Below are 21,039 nucleotides of genomic sequence, written 5' to 3' on the forward strand. Positions count from 1 at the left end.
AAGGCCAAAAAGAAAAGAAAAGAAACATGTGGTTTTTAAAAAAAAATTAAGCCAACTTTATTGCATGCTGTGGCCGATTTTTAGGACCGATTCAGGCAATTTTTTACATGAATCGCCGATTCGAATCGACGATTCCGGTGATTCATGCCAAAAAATCGGTCGAGATGATTCACGATTCAAAAAAATACCTGGCCTGAACTGAATCGCCAAACTAGTGATTCAGGCAATTTTCGGGCGATTTTCGGAACCATGGATTTATTAACATCCAAACCCATAGTTTCAAGTCAATCTTCTTTAACCCATTTTTTGAGTTGAGAACTAATTATCTTCTTCTTTCATGGGCATCAATTGACTATAGTGATCCCTGTCAAAACAAAGAAGATAACAATCTGACTTTGTTCTTCAAATAGTGTTCTGGCTAATGGCTAAAGAATAAAATCAGGAATGTTCTGCCCAAAAATCTTATTCTGTATACTTCCCAAGAGAACTTCCTCTATCAGATTGTGTGTCTACAATCAGTTTTGGGAATCTTGGTCCCTGATTGGCTGTTGAGGGCTCATAGACAAAGTGTATTATATTCTATATAGTTAAACACCCAGTATAATAAATATTACACAGTGTTAGTGTACTTCCTGTTCCCCTTAGTGTGCCAATTTAGAATTGCATGTTGGCAAACTGGGTATTTTTGAACCATCTGGCTTCACTAATCTGTTTAGGAACTAATATTTCCATTCCCAATTGACCGTACTACTTTCCTTAACTTCTCGTTGTAGGAGTTTGAGGGGTGACCCCAGAGCAAGAAAAATAGGAAAACTCTTTTGACCTGCCACAACAATTCAATCCTTGTTAGTGAAGTTGTGTTTGCATTCAACATCGCTCTGCTTTAGTTATGCAACCTTTTTATTCAAAGGGCACATCTTAATGTGAAGAGTTGGGCTTTGGCAGAAAGCTTTTTTAGTTGGAATGATGTCTGCTCTGGCAGCAGAAATCATATTACACAAATGATCTTCTGATGATAACACTCCAAATTTGTACTTGGAGCTCTTCCTTGAGGTTAACTTGAATACAAACCTGCCGGTTATGGTACAAGAAATATGTTTTGTTTGGTTTGAACAGGCCTTATGAAACCTTAACCAAGCCTATACTTTCCATTCTCTTGAAAATGACTTTTTTCAGAGAATGAATTCTGTTAAGTCTTGTCCATGATGTCATCTGACATATGTTTTCTTTCTTGATATTGATATCCATAAATTGTCTTCTATAAATTTTCTCTTCAAATTAGTCCTGCAAAGAAAATAGGTTTTCAATGATCTCTGTTGACTAAGCTACACCCTCTAAAAGGTCAAGTAATTGCTTCTAATTTCTTAATTTGTTTCTTGCCAGCATTAAAAATATCTTTTCTAGAACCAATTATCATCTGTTGTCTTCTTCTCACTAATATGCTTATTTTCTTGATACCGATACCCATAATTGTCTTTCTATTAGTTTTCTCTTCAGATTGGTCCTTCTAAGAAAACAGGTTTTCTACAGTCTCTGTTGACTTCAATAGTGATAAAAACTGCATTCTGTGAAAGGTTAAATAATAGCTTCTAATTTAGTTAATTTATTTGCCGCCAACATAAAAATATCTTCATTTATACACTAGTGAATTGGGTACACTATAGAGTTTGCTTTTCATTCCTGAGTTGAAACTAATTCTGTTTGTTTCTTTTTTTCATAATTTTTGGGCTTTCTACATTTAGAGTGGAGATAGATTTGAAACTAGCATTCTGATAAATTGGATTTGATACAGATGAAAAGTAGGGGGACTAAGGGTTGACTATATTCAGATATTACCAACTAAAGAGGCAATGGAGCTTTTATTGATGATGCCCTATGACATCCAAATTTTCTACAAATATAATGCTAGAGAACTAATGACAAAACATCACTTAGCAATTCTCTTACTATTTGCAAATACCTGCTGATTATCACTTCTGTTTTTTTCTTGTCCATTGTGTTTGCTAAATATCATGTTCCAAGTTGATAGAAGAAAATGTTTATGTGAGACTAAGAATGTTGTCTCTCTTTTCTGCAGAATCTCAAGCTCCTTGCATTTCACCATTCGTAAGTGCTCAATACTTGTCAACTCTACTTGTGAGAGAGATTTTTTGGAATTTTAAAAATTATTGATATAAATTGGCATCATGGATTTCTCAATAAGCCAACAGGACATTTATTTTGTTCCTTAAGATGGGTTACCATTAGATGTTTTTTGACAGGATTCTAGGTTGCTTCACTGAATGCTCTATTGCATTTGCATCTTGAGCTTATGGAACAGTTATGAAATAATTGATTTTCCTTGTTTCCCCTTTTACAATTCTTACACAATGTTAAAAAAATGTGAATTGTACTGCCCCACTCGGGAATCCTTCGAAATAAGGATTAAACATACACTAACATTTTGTTGTTGTTAAATAAAGCTATAAGCATAGCCATACATACATCTTACATAAACAACTGCAAGTTGAAGACTTTAACAATGATCCAAAGATTCCCAAGTCTGTCATTAGACTAATACTTTTCCATTTTCCACTTAGGTGATTAACATGCAATGTTCATTTCAATCACTAGATATTTGCATCCAATTTGATATTCATTTTATTGCCCAAGTACAAGTTCCTAGGTGATTAGTCATTCATGTTCATTTCCAATTTTAAAGGCAAAGAGAACCTGCAAAAGCTTCTAACTATCTCGAAGGTCGATAGTTGATATGTTCCAGATTGGGAAGGTACATCTCCCAAATGGGTATTTGAATCATCAACTTACAATTTTCAAAAGTTACCGGAAGTACTCATTGTCCAAGGAACGATGAACTCTGATCAGTATCGTATGATGTGTTAGTGAACAATTTTTCTGTCATGTCCCTCTCTTAGCAACGTAATTATAACAGGGGATTTGCCTATCATTGACTCTCGTAGGCAAATAATTATGTGAAGAGGGTCGATTTTGTCTTCCAATTAAGAAAGCGGGGCCTACTCATTCGAATATTAAATAAAGGTTGTATTCTAACTTTATAAAGTTAATTATTTAATTTTATAAAGTTAATATTTGTAGTGCAAGATGATTCCGGATGATTTCCAGAAACTTCCCGGCAAAGAGATAAATAAAGGACATAGGGCTCCCTTTGAGGCAAGCGATTTTGTGGATTGGTTTCTAATTATCGGTTGGAGCAATTTGTAGTTTCGGTCTGCAAATTCCCAGAGGTCTCTGAGAACGAAAACTCTCATAGATCTGCATAACTGAGGAGGTGGGATATCTTCCGAAGGGTTGCACATTGGAGGTGGTTTTCAGCCATTTCATGTTGAGATTATTTGCATATTCAGATGATTGGAAGGAGGACGTCTGAATCAGGAAACCCCCATTCAGCCAATAACAGTAGTCTAAGTTTTTGTGAGCCGTGATTTGTGTTACCGCCCGAATGCCTTGTTCCAAGAAGTAAATCAAGGGGTCTACACAAACAGTAAATCGCATCAAGGGCAGATTTATTACCCACTTGGGTCGTTCGATTCAAAGAGTGAGATCGCATTAGGCAGAGGCGCTTTCCCTTGGATCGGATCAGTCAACGTTATCATTGAGCGCGATTCAGGACTCCTCACCAAGCAGACTGCCGCCAAGTCACGGGAACATCAAGGACGCGAAAGGATGGGCTGGCCGCCGCTCAAATAACTGCGATCTGCGGCTTCAAGTGTTTGGAACGAACCTGTAAAAGAATCCAGCGGGTAGACACTGGTCTCTCGGGTTTCATGTGAAACAGGCACATCCACAATGTTAACAGTAGCTGCGACAGAGAGGATCCGGTGATCCAACAAGACAAGACTTGCACTCTGCCCCTTCCATGAAATGATTCGGCAGAGTTGCAGCATAACATACCTTCCAAATGGTGATTGCTCGGAATAAAACCAGCGTTGTCCAATAGTCAGGTCCCCTCTGTGCTCAATTGTAAATTCATTCAGGCTTTGTTATTTTCTCATTTGACTGTTAATTAAATGAGGCTAGATCTCTTGCCAATTTGCCATTGCATATAGATTTGGTTTTGTTTCCTGTATTTAATAGTTACTCTTCAATATTGTTGCTTTGGTGGCTCTTTTTGAAAGGGGTCAACTTAATAGCATCTAAATTTGAATACAACTTGCCTGACAAGGGCTATTTCAGTGGTATCAGAGCAGTAGTCCTGCCATCCTGATTGGGTAAAAGTACTTTAATTGCCGGAGTTATATTCAAGGACAGGGATATGGGTGAAAGACAAAGTCCGCCAAGATTTCCCAGAGTCGACGATGATGAAACCAGAGAATTTTACAGAACCATGACTAACGGACAACAAGAAATAACTCAGACACTACAGGCTTTGACTACCATAATGGAAAGAGTTATTCAGCCCAGGATTCAAGATCAAGGAAGAGGCACATCTGATCACGATGATAGGAGTGTGGCAGGATCACAAGGTGCTCCTAGGCGCAGATCATGGACAGCAAATAGGCCTACTCGTCCCACCTTCTTAAGGGAAGAGGCTCAGGAGATAGGAGAAGACGATGCACCAGAAGATTTTCAAGATGATCTTAGGGCTGCTACGGCAGAATGGCAAGCATTACCCCCGCATGTGCGTGAATTATTGAACTTTGATCGATATCTAAACCAAAGAAGAGAACATATGAGGAATAGCCGCCAGAATAGGAGACCTAGAGGAGGTCATGAAAGTGAGTTACAACGAGCTGTCAGTAAACTTACTTTGCCTTTCTTCGATGGGAGTGGCCAGATGACAACACAAGCTTGGATTCATAAGTTGGACACCTTTTTAGCGTTAAGGCCTATGTCAGAAATAGACGCCATCAGGTATGCCACCTTGCATTTGGAAGGCGCAGCTCATGATTGGTGGTCACATGGAATGGTTACTTTACAGCACAATCAGGTAACATCATACCAGGATTTTGTGGATAGACTGGTTGAACGTTTTGATAAGAAGGATCCAGAAATTTATTTTCGCGACCTTGCACAATTAAGACAGACTGGCAATATCGAGGTTTATATTAGTGAATTTCAGAGGTTGTCAGTCATGGTACCAGATGTTTCGGAAAGGAGGTTAGTTATCCTATTTACCGAAGGATTGTCTGAACCCCTCAAGGGATGGATTAAGGCATTTGATCCAGCAACACTGCAGGAAGCCATGAGGAAAGCACGAAGTATGGAACTTACAGCTCCCTCTAGCCGGTTCACTCCCAGGAGCACTACCTCTTTCAAAGACAACAGGAAGTTTGATAAAAATAAAGGGAGGAGCATTGAAACCAAAGGGAAATCTACCACACCCCTAGATACAGAAGCATTAAATGACTTGCGAAGGAAGAAACTATGCTTCTATTGCAAAGGTCCATATGACAGGAATCATGATTGTCCCTTGCGACCCAAAGGAAAAGCCAATAGAGTTATGTGGGCATATTACGAGGAATCAGATTCCGACAGTACGGAGAAAGAGGGTGAACATACTGGTTCAGAATCTGAGGAAGAGACAGGAAAGTCAGAACAGAGAGAAGAACCTGAATTGCATCTACAGCAAGGGCGCTTGTCTAGCATTCAACAGGAAGGATCTTTCAGGTTACGTGGAGTCCTAGCAGGGCAAAAGGTGATTACATTGGTTGATACCGGAGCCACACATAACTTCATTGACGCAAGATTGGTTGAGCGTCGTGGTATTAAGACGGAAGAATTTGAAGGTCTTCGTGTACAGGTTGCTGACGGATACACTCTTAAGTGTAACAAGATAGTTAGAGACATGCCTTTACGCCTGAATAATTATGAGTTCAAAGCGGATTACCACGTGGTCAATATGGGTGATTTGGATATCGTTTTAGGCATGACATGGTTACGTTTATTGGGTGAAGTTACTTTCCGACTCAGGGACATGGAGATTAAGTTCGAAGTAGACGGGAGGCAGCATGTATTGAGAGCTATTCGGAATAGTGATATCCGAACAATCTCTCTTAGACGATTGGAAAGATTGGTGAGACATGAGGATCTCGAATGGGCAGCCATGTGTACTCTCATGCCTACACGAGAGGAACCACCAAAGACAGAATATCATTCCGATATACAGATACTGAGGGAAAAGTATAGTAAGGTATTCAGCGATATTCCACCTGGTACACCACCTGATAGAGGGATCGAGCACATCATCGAATTGGAAGAAGGCGCTAAACCAGTCATGATTACTCCATACAGGCATCCCAAAAGGCTTAAAGATGAGATAGAGAAAACCATCAAGGAGCTTCTCGCAATGGGACACATCAGACCTAGTAAGTCTCCTTTTGCTTCCTCAGTAGTTTTGGTTAAGAAGAAAGATGGTTCGTTACGGATGTGTATAGATTACAGGATGCTGAATAAGAAAACCATTAAGAATAGATATCCCATTCCACGGATTGATGAACTAATAGATGAACTGCATGGGGCATGCTACTTTAGTAAGATTGATTTGAGATCAGGTTACCACCAGATTAGAGTCAGAGAACAGGACATTGAGAAGACGGCATTCAGGTGCCACTGTGGGCATTTTGAGTTTGTAGTGATGCCATTTGGATTGACCAATGCACCAGCTACTTTCCAGTCTACCATGAATAAGGTCTTCCATCATCAGCTGAGAAAATTCGTGTTGGTATTCTTTGATGATATCTTGGTATACAGTCGAACATGGCAGGAGCACATGGCGCATCTAGAAACAGTATTGAAGACTTTGCAAGAAGAATCCTTGTATGCCAAAGAATCCAAATGCGATTTGGGAATGACTGAGTTGTTATACTTAGGTCATATTATCAGCCGAGAAGGTGTACGGATGGATCCTGATAAAGTTCGTGCTATTGTAGAGTGGCCTACTCCTGAGAACCTAACTCAGTTAAGGGGATTCCTTGGATTATGTGGATTCTACCGCAGATTTGTTTGCGGATATTCACGACACGCGGCTCCTATAACCGATTTGCTTAAGAGGGGAGCTTTCGTTTGGTCAGCAAAGGCACAGGCTTGTTTTGACAGGTTCAAGGAGATCATGACTTCGTGTCCGGTACTAGCGTTGCCTGATTTCTCGAAACCATTTGAACTCCAGTGTGATGCCTCAGGAGATGGTATTGGGGCTGTTCTAATGCAGGATAAACACCCAATTGCATATGAAAGCAGGAAACTTCGTGGGCCCGAGAGATCATTCAGCATTTACGACAAGGAGATGTTAGCTATCATGCATGCACTAGCTAAGTTCAGACAGTACTTAGTAGGTGGCAAATTCTGCATAAAAACTGACCACAACAGTTTAAGGCATTTCCTCGGGCAAAGGGATCTCAATGATAGGCAGCAGAAATGGGTCAGTAAGTTACAGGCATATGACTTCGATATATCTTATGTTAAGGGCACACAGAATGTGGTAGCAGATGCCTTGTCACGCAGGCCACATCTTAGTTCAATGATTGAAATCTCTGAGGATTGGAAGCATCTAATTATTGCAGAATATGCCCGAGATTCATGGGCATCAAGGATAGTTGATGGGACCCTTGTTGATACCAGGTACACACTTGTGGATGAATTGATTATTTACAAGAGCAGGATATTTTTAGTCCCAGGATCGAAGGTGAAACAGTTCATTATGCGAGCTCTTCATGATTCACCTATAGCTGGTCACCCCGGATACTTTAAAACATATAGACAGGTGCGAGAACGGTTTACATGGAAGGGACTTAAGAAGGATGTTTTGCAGTATGTTCGTGAGTGTTCCGTTTGCCAACAGAATAAACAGGAGCACACCTTTCCAGCAGGGCTTCTACAGCCACTTCCCATTCCGTGTCAGAAATGGGAATGCATATCCATGGATTTCATTACTGGGTTGCCCAAGGCTCAAGGACGTGATTGCATTTATGTGGTGGTGGATAGGCTAACAAAATATGCTCATTTCTTTCCCATCACCACTACTTATACTGCAGTACAGGTAGCCGAAGTATTCTTCAAGGAGGTTTTCAGGTTACATGGGATACCCCGCAGTATTTATCAGTGACAGGGATAGTAGATTCTTGAGTCATTTCTGGCAAGAGGTGTTTCGATTATGCGGCACTGAGCTCACACCCAGTACTAGTTATCACCCGCAAACTGATGGTCAGACGGAGATAGTAAACAAATGGGTGGAAGGCTACTTGAGGAATTACGTAGCCGATCAGCAAAAGGCTTGGGTAAGATGGATTTATTTATGTGAATATTGCTATAACACCACTTTCCACATGTCTATCCAAATGACACCTTTTCGAGCATTATACGGCTATGATACACCCAGTTTCATTGACTTATTGATGAGTGATGTTCGGGTTCCACGTGCTGGGGAATTACTGCAAGAAAGTAAAGATATCATTAGCTCTCTATGTGATAACATCGCTCGAGCACAGAATCAGTATAAGCAATATGCAGATCAAAAGAGGACGGAGAGAAGCTTTGAGGTGGGCGACATGGTTTACTTAATGCTCCAACCGTTCCGACAATCTACTCTCAAAAAGAGTGGGTCAGAGAAGCTTAAACCCAGGTATTATGGACCATTCAGGATCAGTAGGCGAATAGGGGAAATTGGCTTATGAACTTGAGCTTCCAGCAGACAGCAAAGTATATAATGTGTTTCATGTATCACGTCTCAAAAAGGCATTGGGACAGAATGTGATACCTTCTGCAGTCTTGCCACCTTTGGATGATGAAGGGAAATTGATCATGGTACCGGAATTCATTTTAGAAAGCAGAGAAAAACAGCTTCGCCGAAGAGTAATCCGAGAATATTTGGTTAAATGGAAGAATCTACCAGTCGAAGATGCTACTTGGGAGAATGAGACCATTTTGCAGCATCCAGCTCTGAGATTGCTTGAGGGCAAGCAATATCCGGAAGGGCGGACTGTCATGTCCCTCTCTTAGCAACGTAATTATAACAGGGGATTTGCCTATCATTGACTCTCGTAGGCAAATAATTATGTGAAGAGGGTCGATTTTGTCTTCCAATTAAGAAAGCGGGGCCTACTCATTCGAATATTAAATAAAGGTTGTATTCTAACTTTATAAAATTAATTATTTAATTTTATAAAGTTAATATTTGTAGTGCAAGATGATTCCGGATGATTTCCAGAAACTTCCCGGCAAAGAGATAAATAAAGGACATAGGGCTCCCTTTGAGGCAAGCGATTTTGTGGATTGGTTTCTAATTATCGGTTGGAGCAATTTGTAGTTTCGGTCTGCAAATTCCCAGAGGTCTCTGAGAACGAAAACTCTCATAGATCTGCATAACTGAGGAGGTGGGATATCTTCCGAAGGGTTGCACATTGGAGGTGGTTTTCAGCCATTTCATGTTGAGATTATTTGCATATTCAGATGATTGGAAGGAGGACGTCTGAATCAGGAAACCCCCATTCAGCCAATAACAGTAGTCTAAGTTTTTGTGAGCCGTGATTTGTGTTACCGCCTGAATGCCTTGTTCCAAGAAGTAAATCAAGGGGTCTACACAAACAGTAAATCGCATCAAGGGCAGATTTATTACCCACTTGGGTCGTTCGATTCAAAGAGTGAGATCGCATTAGGCAGAGGCGCTTTCCCTTGGATCGGATCAGTCAACGTTATCATTGAGCGCGATTCAGGACTCCTCACCAAGCAGACTGCCGCCAAGTCACGGGAACATCAAGGACGCGAAAGGATGGGCTGGCCGCCGCTCAAATAACTGCGATCTGCGGCTTCAAGTGTTTGGAACGAACCTGTAAAAGAATCCAGCGGGTAGACACTGGTCTCTCGGGTTTCATGTGAAACAGGCACATCCACAATGTTAACAGTAGCTGCGGCAGAGAGGATCCGGTGATCCAACAAGACAAGACTTGCACTCTGCCCTTCCATGAAATGATTCGGCAGAGTTGCAGCATAACATACCTTCCAAATGGTGATTGCTCGGAATAAAACCAGCGTTGTCCAATAGTAAGGTCCCCTCTGTGCTCAATTGTAAATTCATTCAGGCTTTGTTATTTTCTCATTTGACTGTTAATTAAATGAGGCTAGATCTCTTGCCAATTTGCCATTGCATATAGATTTGGTTTTGTTTCCTGTATTTAATAGTTACTCTTCAATATTGTTGCTTCGGTGGCTCTTTTTGAAAGGGGTCAACTTAATAGCATCTAAATTTGAATACAACCTGCCTGACAAGGGCTATTTCATTTTCCTTCCCAGCTATTTATGTTTACATTAATAATAAAAACAGTTTTCACCACAAATGAGTCTTGAAAATTCACACAGACTCTCAATGTTTTAAAGGCACAGCTCCCTTCGACAATGATTTATCAATATACTCTTATTGTTAATGAATTATAGCATTTGCTCTTTTAACCTGAAAGAACTTAAGGAAAGCAAAAGCATTCTCTCATAACCACAAAAGAATGTGCAGATTCAACATTTGATATTTGATACATGCCACATGACACATATTTAAAGATTTCATATTTATGATCAGGCTCACCAAACTGAATAAAAGAAAATTGTAACTCCAACACAGTTAATGAAACAACATCAGTGCAAGAATGAATTTCATATGAAACTACCATCAAGCAAGATAATCACACGATTACCAAAGAGATGCCCAGGAAATAGCCATATGATTTAATTCTATTATCATCAGCTTGCTGTCTTCAAACAAAAGGAAACAGTGGCTAACTTAATTAAAATAACAAACTATCTAAATCCAAAGAGCCGACCCTTCAGATTGATTAAAACAAAGTATATATAGCCACACAGGGCTTTCCGAATCAGTTTCAAAACTAACTCCCAAGGAGTTACTAATTGTTTAAACAGAACCGAGTTTTTAAAGCAAAAGCTAAAGAAAACAAGAAATTAAGGCACGTGGCCCCTCGATTGTCTCTTAAGCTCTAGTTGTGTCATGGCCATAGGCATGTGGATCCTGGGAGTTAGAGAAACCACCACCGTTTTCTTTCCAGGCCTTATGTGCTGCAAGGAAACTGATCAGTTCCTGGTGCTGCGGGACGCCAAGCTTCTCCAGTCAAAGCTTCCACATCTTCATGATCTTGCAGATATGATCGAGCTTCTTATCCTATACTTCTAAATGATCTATGCAGATGATCATCATGAAATCTGCCCTGGCAACGATGGTTGAGTCTTTAACAGAGACCTCACTCGTTTCCTTCAACAATTTCACTTTGGACAAAAAGGCCATTTCCACTTCTTTCTGGAGTTTCTCGTTTCGATCCTCATTATCCATGATTTTAACATCAACGCACCTAATGTCAGCTGGTAGGATTTCCTTTAGACACCCCACTTCTTTCAGCAGTTCAGAGTCCAATCCTTGTTCAATCTCTATATTCCTCCTTTCTAGGTTAGCTTTGGTGATCGACAGAAAATCTGCATTGAATTTAGCCTTTGAATTTTCAGTCAGGAACCTGTCTATTCCATATTCTTGAACCTCTAAAATGTGAATGACATATTCATCCCACATAATTTTCTCATCTTCCCAGGCATTCATTTCTGATTCCAGAGTGGTCACCAATTTGTCAGCTCTTGCATTAGTATTAGTAAAGTGGGAGAAATAATTGGTTGCCTGGGCATGAATTGCGTTCAACCACTCACCATAGGCTTGAGAGATAGAACGTTCTCTCTTGACTTGTTCAATAAAACTTATATTAAGAGGAGAAGCAACAACAATGACAAAAATAGTGGTAGGCAGAGCTTCTGTATTTGGGTTTTGAATTTCATGAATATATTCTGCCATCTTCCGCAAAGACTGTTTTAGTTCTTGTTTATCCCTCAGATCCTTCTATATGCGGTGAGAAATCCTTGAGTTTCCAGCAGTCCATATTTTCATATCTATCGCCCAAGAAGCAAGACCAAGGATTGTTTTCTTTGTTGTGTAATCTTGGGGAAGCACATCATCTATACCTTTGTTAGCCATTGGTTTCATCACTTCAGCTATCCACTGTCCTATATTCTCATCAATATTTAGTGTAGTCTCAATCTTTGCTTTCTTAGCTTTGGGAGTCTTTCCAAGACATTTTCTTACCATGTCACCTACCAGAAGATTTGCTAGAACTATACTCCTTTTCTTGCTTCGTCGACAAATCAAAGCAATTAGGAATGGAGGGATTTTTCTTAGGAGGAGGGGTTTGCAGAACAGGGGATGAACTAAGCACCATTGAACTTAAAGTATTGACTCCCTCTATTACTTGTTGATTCCCTTGCTCCATTTCACCATTTAGGATTTCAACAGAAGGTCCCTCTCTTAAGTTAAGCTTGATTGTAATTGACTTATCACAAGTATCTTTCAAACTCCTTGATTGTTCGTGCTTCTTCCTGCTATGAGAGTGAGTCCACTTGACATAAGGAGGAAGTTGAACTAAACCTTGAACAAGGAGTTCAAGTTCAACTTTCGACTTTAGTTTTCCTTTAGTGGGAGAGAGAACAACTTCATTAGTATTAAGAACAACTATGGGCAAACTAGGGCTAGCATGAACTTGTCGAACACTACGAGTCGCTGATTTTGACTGTCTTTTGCTTAAGAGTCATTGTTCTGTTTTGGTCAGGATAGGCAAGGTTCTTGCATTCAAGTCATCTTCTTCTGGTATGGCCCAGTCAATTTCCAACAACAGGTAAGCCTCCACTTGTTCAATATAAGTTGGGTCGATAGTTTCTTCATTTTCTTCTTCGACTACTCCAAAGGTATCTAGCGAGAGACCAAAATATTTGATCTGAGGTAGTGATAATCTAGGCCATAACCTTCTTCTCACTTCAAAATCATCTTGATAGTTAACCCAGAAATCTTCTAGATGGGGAACATGGAGAGTAGATGAACCTAGCTCAGAATCTCTTAGGGCAAATTCTTGGCTGTCAAAGTTAGGTCTAGCAGAATAGGTTAATAGTCTCATAGATTTAATTTCAGCCTTAAGCTTCAGAGCATCATGAATTACCTTGCATTTGTAATGCCCAAGTTCAACAGGGAATGTGTAGCCAGAGCCTTTCCGAGTTTTACAACACTTTTCTACCTCAGCCAGTTGTCTACATATTTCAATTAATGCAAAATGATCCAGGCCGTTCAAGGCAATCTTAGGGGTTTTCCTCCATATCCTCCGACTCTCAAGTAGGTGAACTTTGGGAACTTAGTAAAGAAACTGCCATAAATGTCAATCAATTGAGTGACTTTCTCTATTATCATTGTGTTCTCTTTTCCTTGAAGCTCGAACACCAGTTTGGCCAAGAAGGCATCTTGAACTATTTTGAAACCTTTGGGCTTCTTACTCTTTTCCAAGAGGGGATAGTATTCATAAATCAACATGCTTTAATTCTAGTCTAAGTGTGGTAAACCCTTCCATTCTCTGCCACAAGCTAGAATATTAAACAAATAGGAAGACATAAAAACCAGAAATTCCAGATTCTTGAGAAAGTTCTTCTTGAAGCCTAGTTGCTATGATATCCACCTAGTCAATAAATCTATCTTCTCCCAAGATTGTTTGAATGAAAAAGTACATCCAGTTCTCCCAATGGAAGGCGTGTGAGTTCCTTTTCACTTTATTCAGCAGTGTAATGACATCTTTAATCTCAGGAATCATATGCTATTTGGTTAATGGATGCGGAAGGTGGGAACCTCCTCTCTTAGATTTGAAAAGCCAACCTTTAGGAATTGTAATATTAAATTTAGTGATATCTGTAGAGAATTGTGTATAGGAAGAGCTGATAGTCCAATCCTCATAGACCTTGTGCGGAGGAATCCTCAACGCATCCATTATAACAGTTCGGTTAACATATACTAGGACCTCACCATTAAAGGCACAAATACATTTTTCAGCTGCGTCATACCTATCTCTACATGCTAGGACCAACTTAGTGCAAGGAAAAGCTTCATAGGAAGTAGACGCTTGTAACAACCCACTCTCTGAAACCTTTTGGGATATAGAACCGGGCTTTGGGTTTGAAAGTCTGCTTAATAACTTACCCATGTCTTCTTTTGCAAGGAATGTGTCCTCAATATTAGCCAAGACACTACTTATGACAGACTCCTTATCAGGTAACTTAGGACAAAATGCAGCCATGGCAGGAAAGGTTACCAGAATAGAACAAGACGGAAAGAATTCACAGCCCTTAAAATAATGTAGGAAAAGAAATAACACTTGATAATGAAGGGCGAGAAACTCACCGTGCCGGGTGCATGCAAGCTTTTCTGGAAGAGATGTTTAAGCTACCTTCGTGTATCTCCAAACAAAACTAGAGAAATCTTTACTTAAAACAACAATGGCAAAAGGAATGAAAGCGAGGTAACTTCTTTTAAGACATAAGACCTGGACCAAAAGCATGTGAATGGCTGATAAGATCGGTGACGGGATTGGTACTTTCCTTCATTAAAAGCTCATTCGGACTTCGCATGTACTGAAACATGCCTTGCCATCATTACCATTAACTCCCAAGTAATATGTATCTTTCCCGTAGATCTTGATAAAGAAGAGTTACTTTTCGTTCCGCCACTTGCTTGGACACATGTCACTGATGATATAAGCCTTTCTGACCAAGCGAACATGAACCATTGAACTACAAGAACAATTCAAGATTCAAGTTCAAAAGTCAAGAAATGCTGGAAACTATGCTCTTAAGACAACACAATTCAGAAACACGGGTGAACCTATGAACTTTGAACAAGAAAGTTCATCGTTCAACTTCAACAAGAAGCAAACGTATCTGTGAGAGCAAATGACTCTTCAACTTGAACTGAGTCGATAGAGGAAGACTCATGAACTTATGAACATTGAACCTTTAAAAAAGTGCTCAATGTTCATGTTCAAGGTTTTGTTCGACCGAAAACATGAAATCAAAGAGCATTGAACTGACAAGCGTTTAAACTAAAGATTTCAATCAGAGACCTTTTCCTTAGAAACAAGCTTTAAACTCCCATGATCATGAATATACAAAGGTGAACCATACATGGGTAACACGATGAAACTTTCCATTGGGTATGATAATTTGATGCGATGAAACATGAAAATGGTAAAGTGCATAAAACTGGCAAGATAAAACACCAGAACAAGTACGATGAAATGCTTCCATCGTATGATGAAATCCTTCATTGTACATTGAAACTCATAACTGAGTACGATGAAATGCATTTATTGTATGACAAAATGCTTCATCATACGATAAATGCACAAGTTGAGGAAGTAAGCACTCGATCACACCTAAATAAATCTACGTCAGTTATACATCTAACTGTTGGCAATTTGGCTAAGGTAGATATTGAATGCTGTCATTTATCGCAACATATCTTCAGTATGAAGAAGGTAGACCTTGAAGATCAAGTTATGGCATTCATACTTAGAAAATTGTCTAAGTATTAGTTAGCTTATTTGGTAGAACAAATACAATTTTGATATGCGCAATTGACAGAGACACTTTTGGCATGTGCGTAGTTAGGTACGGAAAGGACAGAGTGTCAGGATAACATATGCGAGTGCGCAAGTTAGTATAGACAATACAAAATAAGTTATGGATAAAATACCACTCACATGAGAGAATAGGCAGAACAGAGCATGACAGGAAAGATATAATTACAGATTAAGGAATTATTTTGTTTACAAAATAATTACTTAATTAATTAGGGAAGACATCCTAGATGTTAACCCTAAGTCAGCGAGTTATAATAATATATTTTGTAAAGCATGTGAAAGCTTGAAGGCCGTTTAGACAGTATTTTGTAAATTGTAAAGGTATATAAGAAGATACAAATATGCTTAGTTATGGGTGTTTAAAAGGAAGACTATGTGAACTATATGTGATGCGAATTTTGATGTATGGTTAGAAGAATGCGAATTTTGTGAAGAGCAGCTAGAGCTATATTAGATATTGAAGATATCATCAACAAGCAAAAAGGTTTTTGTATCTATCTTTTTGTAACAATGAACTATATTGTATATTGCATGTTTGGGTAGTGGGCTCATCTTGCATACATTTGTAATTTGTAATAACAACTCCTAACAGGGTTGAGGCTTCTAACAAGGCCTAAGTCCTCTAACAAGGACCGAGACACTATACACATGTAATAGACTCCTAACAAGGTCAATATCTTTAACTAGATACTTTTGATTAGTGGATCATTTTGAGGGTGCCATCTCCATCGGGGTTTTCCCTTGGCCAGGGTTTCCCTAGTTAACAAAATATGGTGTTATGTTTTCTCTTGTTGCATGGTTATGTTTACTGTTCAACATAATTAGTTTGCTTTCATATGCAAGTTATAAGGTAATTAATAATATTTAGTTTTGGGCTAAAGTTTGTAGAATACTTGATTCAACCTACCCTATTTCTAACACTAACACATCTAGCTAACAAGATATATAGTCAGTTTGATAGAAGAGAGAATTTGCACCAAGAATGCAAGTACAAATAGAAGTCAAGAAGACAAGAGAAGGAGATAAATCAATATAATCCTGCATTTGGAAGATAGTCATCCCTGTTCTCTGATCCCCAACAATGGTTAACGTAGTGACGCTGCCCAACCACGTGGAACCCATAGGTCCACTCCGTCATGCTTATGGAACTAATAACTTGACCACAGTCACCAAAGAGATTGTAATGTCCCCTTTATATTCACTTGACCTATTATCATAATAATTGTCATTTAGGGACATTTGTGTTATGGAATCATTAAATATATTGTCAATTTGAGTTATAATCAGTTGAGTTTATTTAATTTCATTTCTTATTCAAAAATCCTGTTACTTTCTCTTGTACTAAGGTCATTCATAGATGGTAGATTTACTGTGCAAAAAACACGTGAAACATACTACATGCAGCATCCCTCAAGGCCTAACCCTAATATTGGGATAATTTGCCATGTGCCCGAAATTACTTTGACTTTACTTTCCCCAAGCTCCCTATCTTACAATACCCTAGTACGGAGCAAAGGATGGAATTTCTATGTTTAAACAATATAGTTTTAGATTCAATAATAAGATAGAAGTGATCATTAATCCTGCTATTACTTTATTTATAATCACTCTTTAGAAGTCATTTTATGTTAACCATTAATTATACTAGTATTGGGGAATCCCCTACATAATTTTTCATCACCATATTAAATATGGGTCATATGAGAAATTATGGTTATTTGTTTAATTAGAACTATAAATGTAAATTCTCCTACACTTAGCAATGTGACCACCATATCAATGGCGGTACATAGATGTGGTCCCTACCTCTTTTCTGTGGTATCCACTTAGAGTGCTTACAAATAGTTTGAATGTGATTTACGTTTCCTCCCTTGGACCATGGGTTCCGTTCGTACTTCGTTGGCACCATGTGAGGTTTATCCACCTTTTTTTGTTCTCTTCTTTCCACGTGAGTGGGTTTCCATTTTCAAAGCTCCATGTCCACATGTGTTGTCCGATGCCTTAATATGCTTATCATATTGGCTATATATATGCACCTACGTGCCTTTGTAATATGGGTCGCATCCCATTCGAACATTGAGTTTAGTTTATTTATTATTACTAGTATTAGTAATTCATTACCAAAAGTTTAGTAAAATAAATTTGATTTATTATTTGATTATTTGTGATTTGTATTCATTAATAATTACTTATTATTTATGTGTAAGTATAAGTAATTGTTTATCATGCGATAATTGGTAATTTAGTAATTATTTAATATATTAATTATGATGTCAAGAGTTATTCTTTAATTAGTTATTTACATTGTCGATCTCATACTAATTGATTACATTGATGCACATTTTCATAAATGTATTCTTTTGAGTAATTTAATTTAATAATTTGTTCGTATGTATACAAATCACATGGTATCCATAATAGTAATTAAACAAGTGTACATGCACTAGTATTTCAATTATGGGTTCGTGACAGTCTACCCTTCCTAAATTTGCTTGTCCTCTAGCAAATTTCGGATGAGAAATGATCTCTTCATCTTCATGTCTTATTTTCTTACTTGCATGTTCCTCTTCCTCTTCATCATGGGTGACCTCTATGTTTTGAACTCTACTTCTTCTTGAACATTTGTGTCGAGGCATCCATTCTTCATGGCAACTACGACATGAATTTTTTCTTTTGTTAGAAATGTGGCCTTGCCCCCATGGTTCTTTAAATTTGAAGCATAGGTTCTTTCTTTTTAATTCCTCAATTGAATTTTCTTTAAGGTGAGGATTCTCTTTTGTGAAGGTTCTAGAATGATCATTTGATCCTTTGTTATTTGATTTTTCCACATTCAATGCTATTTCAATTGCATCATCCAAAGTAGTTGGCTTGAAGGCTGAGACTAATACTTTTAGTGAATCTTTAAACCCTTGTACAAATAGGTAGGCTATTCTTTCTTCATTGACCCCATCTACTCCTGTAGATATATTCTAAAATCTTTCAATGTATTCATCTACTAATCCTGCTTGTCTTTGTTAACTCTTTGAAATCACTTTGGGGATGTTTAGGATCAAATTCTTTAATCAATTTCTATGAGAACACTTCAGAGGAAGTGATGTTTTTACACCCTTGAGTACGGACACCATAGTGCCACCAACTGTGCGCTGCTCTCAAGGTGCAAAATGACAAATTGGATTGCATCCTCTTCTGTCATGAGATTGTGATTTAGGAATGTGTTTAATTTTTCCAACCATTCTTGTGCTGTGATTCTGCCAGATCCATCGAAGTTGGAATAGTGACTTTCTTAGCTTTTTGCGCAAGGGTTTTAATAGGTAGTTCTTTCTCGCTTCTAGGAGTTGCTAATCTTTCAGCTTCATAGTATTCTCTAGAAGATACAATCCTTGTTTTAGGATTTAATTTTGAGTAAGCTTCTGCTAGTTCCTCAATGCTACGAGGGAAGTGATTTGTTTCTGCTTCTATTATAATGTTTTGACGAAGTAGGAAAGAGGGTTTCTTAACTTGAGGGGTATTTGATCAACTGCTATTTTCTGAGTGATTTGTACTTACATCCTTTCCTCTAGAATTTTGAAGGTTATTTATGGAGTTATTCACATGTTTCAATTCCCTCATGAACTCTAGGGCTCTTTCATTTTGCTCCATTAATGTTTTAGATGTCATTGCCATGAATGTCCTTAGTTCGTTGGTTATTTGTTCACCCATGGAATTTTTTTGTGTTTGTTTCTTTTTTCCTCTTTCTAAAGCTCTTTGGTCTCCTTGAATAGCTTGCATCAACTATCCTTCATAGTTTTGCATGAGTCTTGCTCTGATACCACTTGTAATGACCCCTTTTTATTCACTTGACCTATTATCATAATAATTGTCAATTAGGGATATTTTTGCTATGGAATCATTAAATATATTATTAATTTGAGTTATAATCGATTGAATTTATTTAATTTCATTTCTTATGCAAATCCCATTACTTTCTTTGATACTAAGGTCATTTGTAGATGGTAGATTTTTTGTGCGAAAATCACGTAAAATAGACTACATGCAGCGTCCTTCAAGGCCTAACCCTAATATTGGAAAAATCTGCCATGTGCCCGAAATTACTCCACCTTTACTTTCCACAAACTCCCTATCTCACAATACCTTAGTACAGAGCAAAGGATGGAATTTCTATGTTTAAACAGTATAGTTTTAGATTCAATAAGAAGATAGAAGGGATCATTAATCTCGCTATTACTTTATTTATAAGCACTCTTTAGAAGTCGTTTTATGTTAACCATTATTTATAATCACATTGGGGAATCCCCGATATAATTATTCACCACCATATTAAATATGGGTCATATGTAAAATTATGGTTATCTATTTAATTAGAATTAGAAATGTAAATTCCCCTACACTTAGCAATGTGACATCACCATATCAATGTTGGTACAATAGATGTGGTCCCTACCTCTTTTCCATGGTATCCACTTAGAGTGCTTAACAATAGTTTGAATGTGATTTACTTTTCCTCCCTTTGACTATGGGTCCCATCCGTACTCTGCTGGTGCCACATGAGGTTTATCCACCTTTTTTTGTTCATTTCTTTCCACGCGAGTGGGTTTCGTTTTTCAAAGCTCCACGTCCACATGTGTTGTCTGATGCCTTAATGTGCTTATTGTATTGGCTATATATATGCACCTACGTGCCTTTGTAATATGGGTCGCATCCCATTCAAACATTGAGTTTAGTTTATTTATAATTACTAGTATTAGTAATTCATTACCAAAAGTTTAGTAAAATAAAATTGATTTATTATTGATTATTTGTGATTAATATTCATTAGTAACGACTTATTATTTGTGTAGTTATAAGTAATTGTTTATCATGTGACTATTGGTAATTTAGTAATTATTTTAATATATTAATTATGATGTCAAGACTTATTCTTTAATTAGTTATTTACATTGTCGATCTCATACTAATTGATTATATTGATGCACATTTTCATAAATGTATTCTTTTGAGTAATTTATTTAAACAATATGTTCGTATGTATATAAATTACATGGTATTTGTTGATGCATGTTTTATGACTCACCAAACAGTAGAACAAAATACTGAGATATCTTATCCTCTCTTGAACAAAGTCTTGTCTATGCTAAGATCATACGATGACTCCAAGGTTCCTTCAATGTCGAGTCTTGACTATGGATAAGCCCGACGGTTGATGTGATTTGCTGATGATTACAAGGGGCCTTAAGTGTGTTTACTCAAATTCTTTTCAAGCCATACTAGATGTGGGAGCTATCTAAAGGTTTTGATAAAGTATTCTTTGGGTTTTCACGAAATATGTGGAAATGGAATGGGATAGGGTTTAAAGATTCTAATCTATTCCTAAGGGAAAGGATGACAGCAAATAGTATTTTGGTGGACAAACTCCTTAATTTACCGAGCTCCGCTTTGCCAAGTTATACTACAACTATGCGTGAATTGGTGCAATTTTCAAGGGTTATGCAAAATATTTTCATACCACCACATACACCATCATAAAGAATAATGCCACTTTATAATTTGTTTAGATTGAACTTCCATCGCCATTTTCTTGTATTTTTTAATTTGA

The 21,039-nt window shown here is 38.0% G+C and overlaps 1 protein-coding gene across 1 annotated transcript in view; it reads left to right on the forward strand.

Annotated features, from left to right (window-relative positions):
• The window catches only part of RNS2 (ribonuclease 2), a 112,586-nt gene that overhangs the window by 5,662 nt on the left and 85,885 nt on the right, over positions 1–21,039 (forward strand). The window contains exon 2 of the mRNA XM_089806256.1: positions 2,078–2,106. Coding sequence (XP_089662382.1) covers positions 2,078–2,106 — 29 coding nt within the window. The remainder of the gene's footprint in view (positions 1–2,077; positions 2,107–21,039) is intronic.

This window comes from Cupressus sempervirens, chromosome 10, assembly GCF_028749045.1.
Source record: "Cupressus sempervirens isolate cs-2001-9-10 chromosome 10, ASM2874904v1, whole genome shotgun sequence".
Taxonomy (NCBI): Eukaryota; Viridiplantae; Streptophyta; class Pinopsida; order Cupressales; family Cupressaceae; genus Cupressus; species Cupressus sempervirens.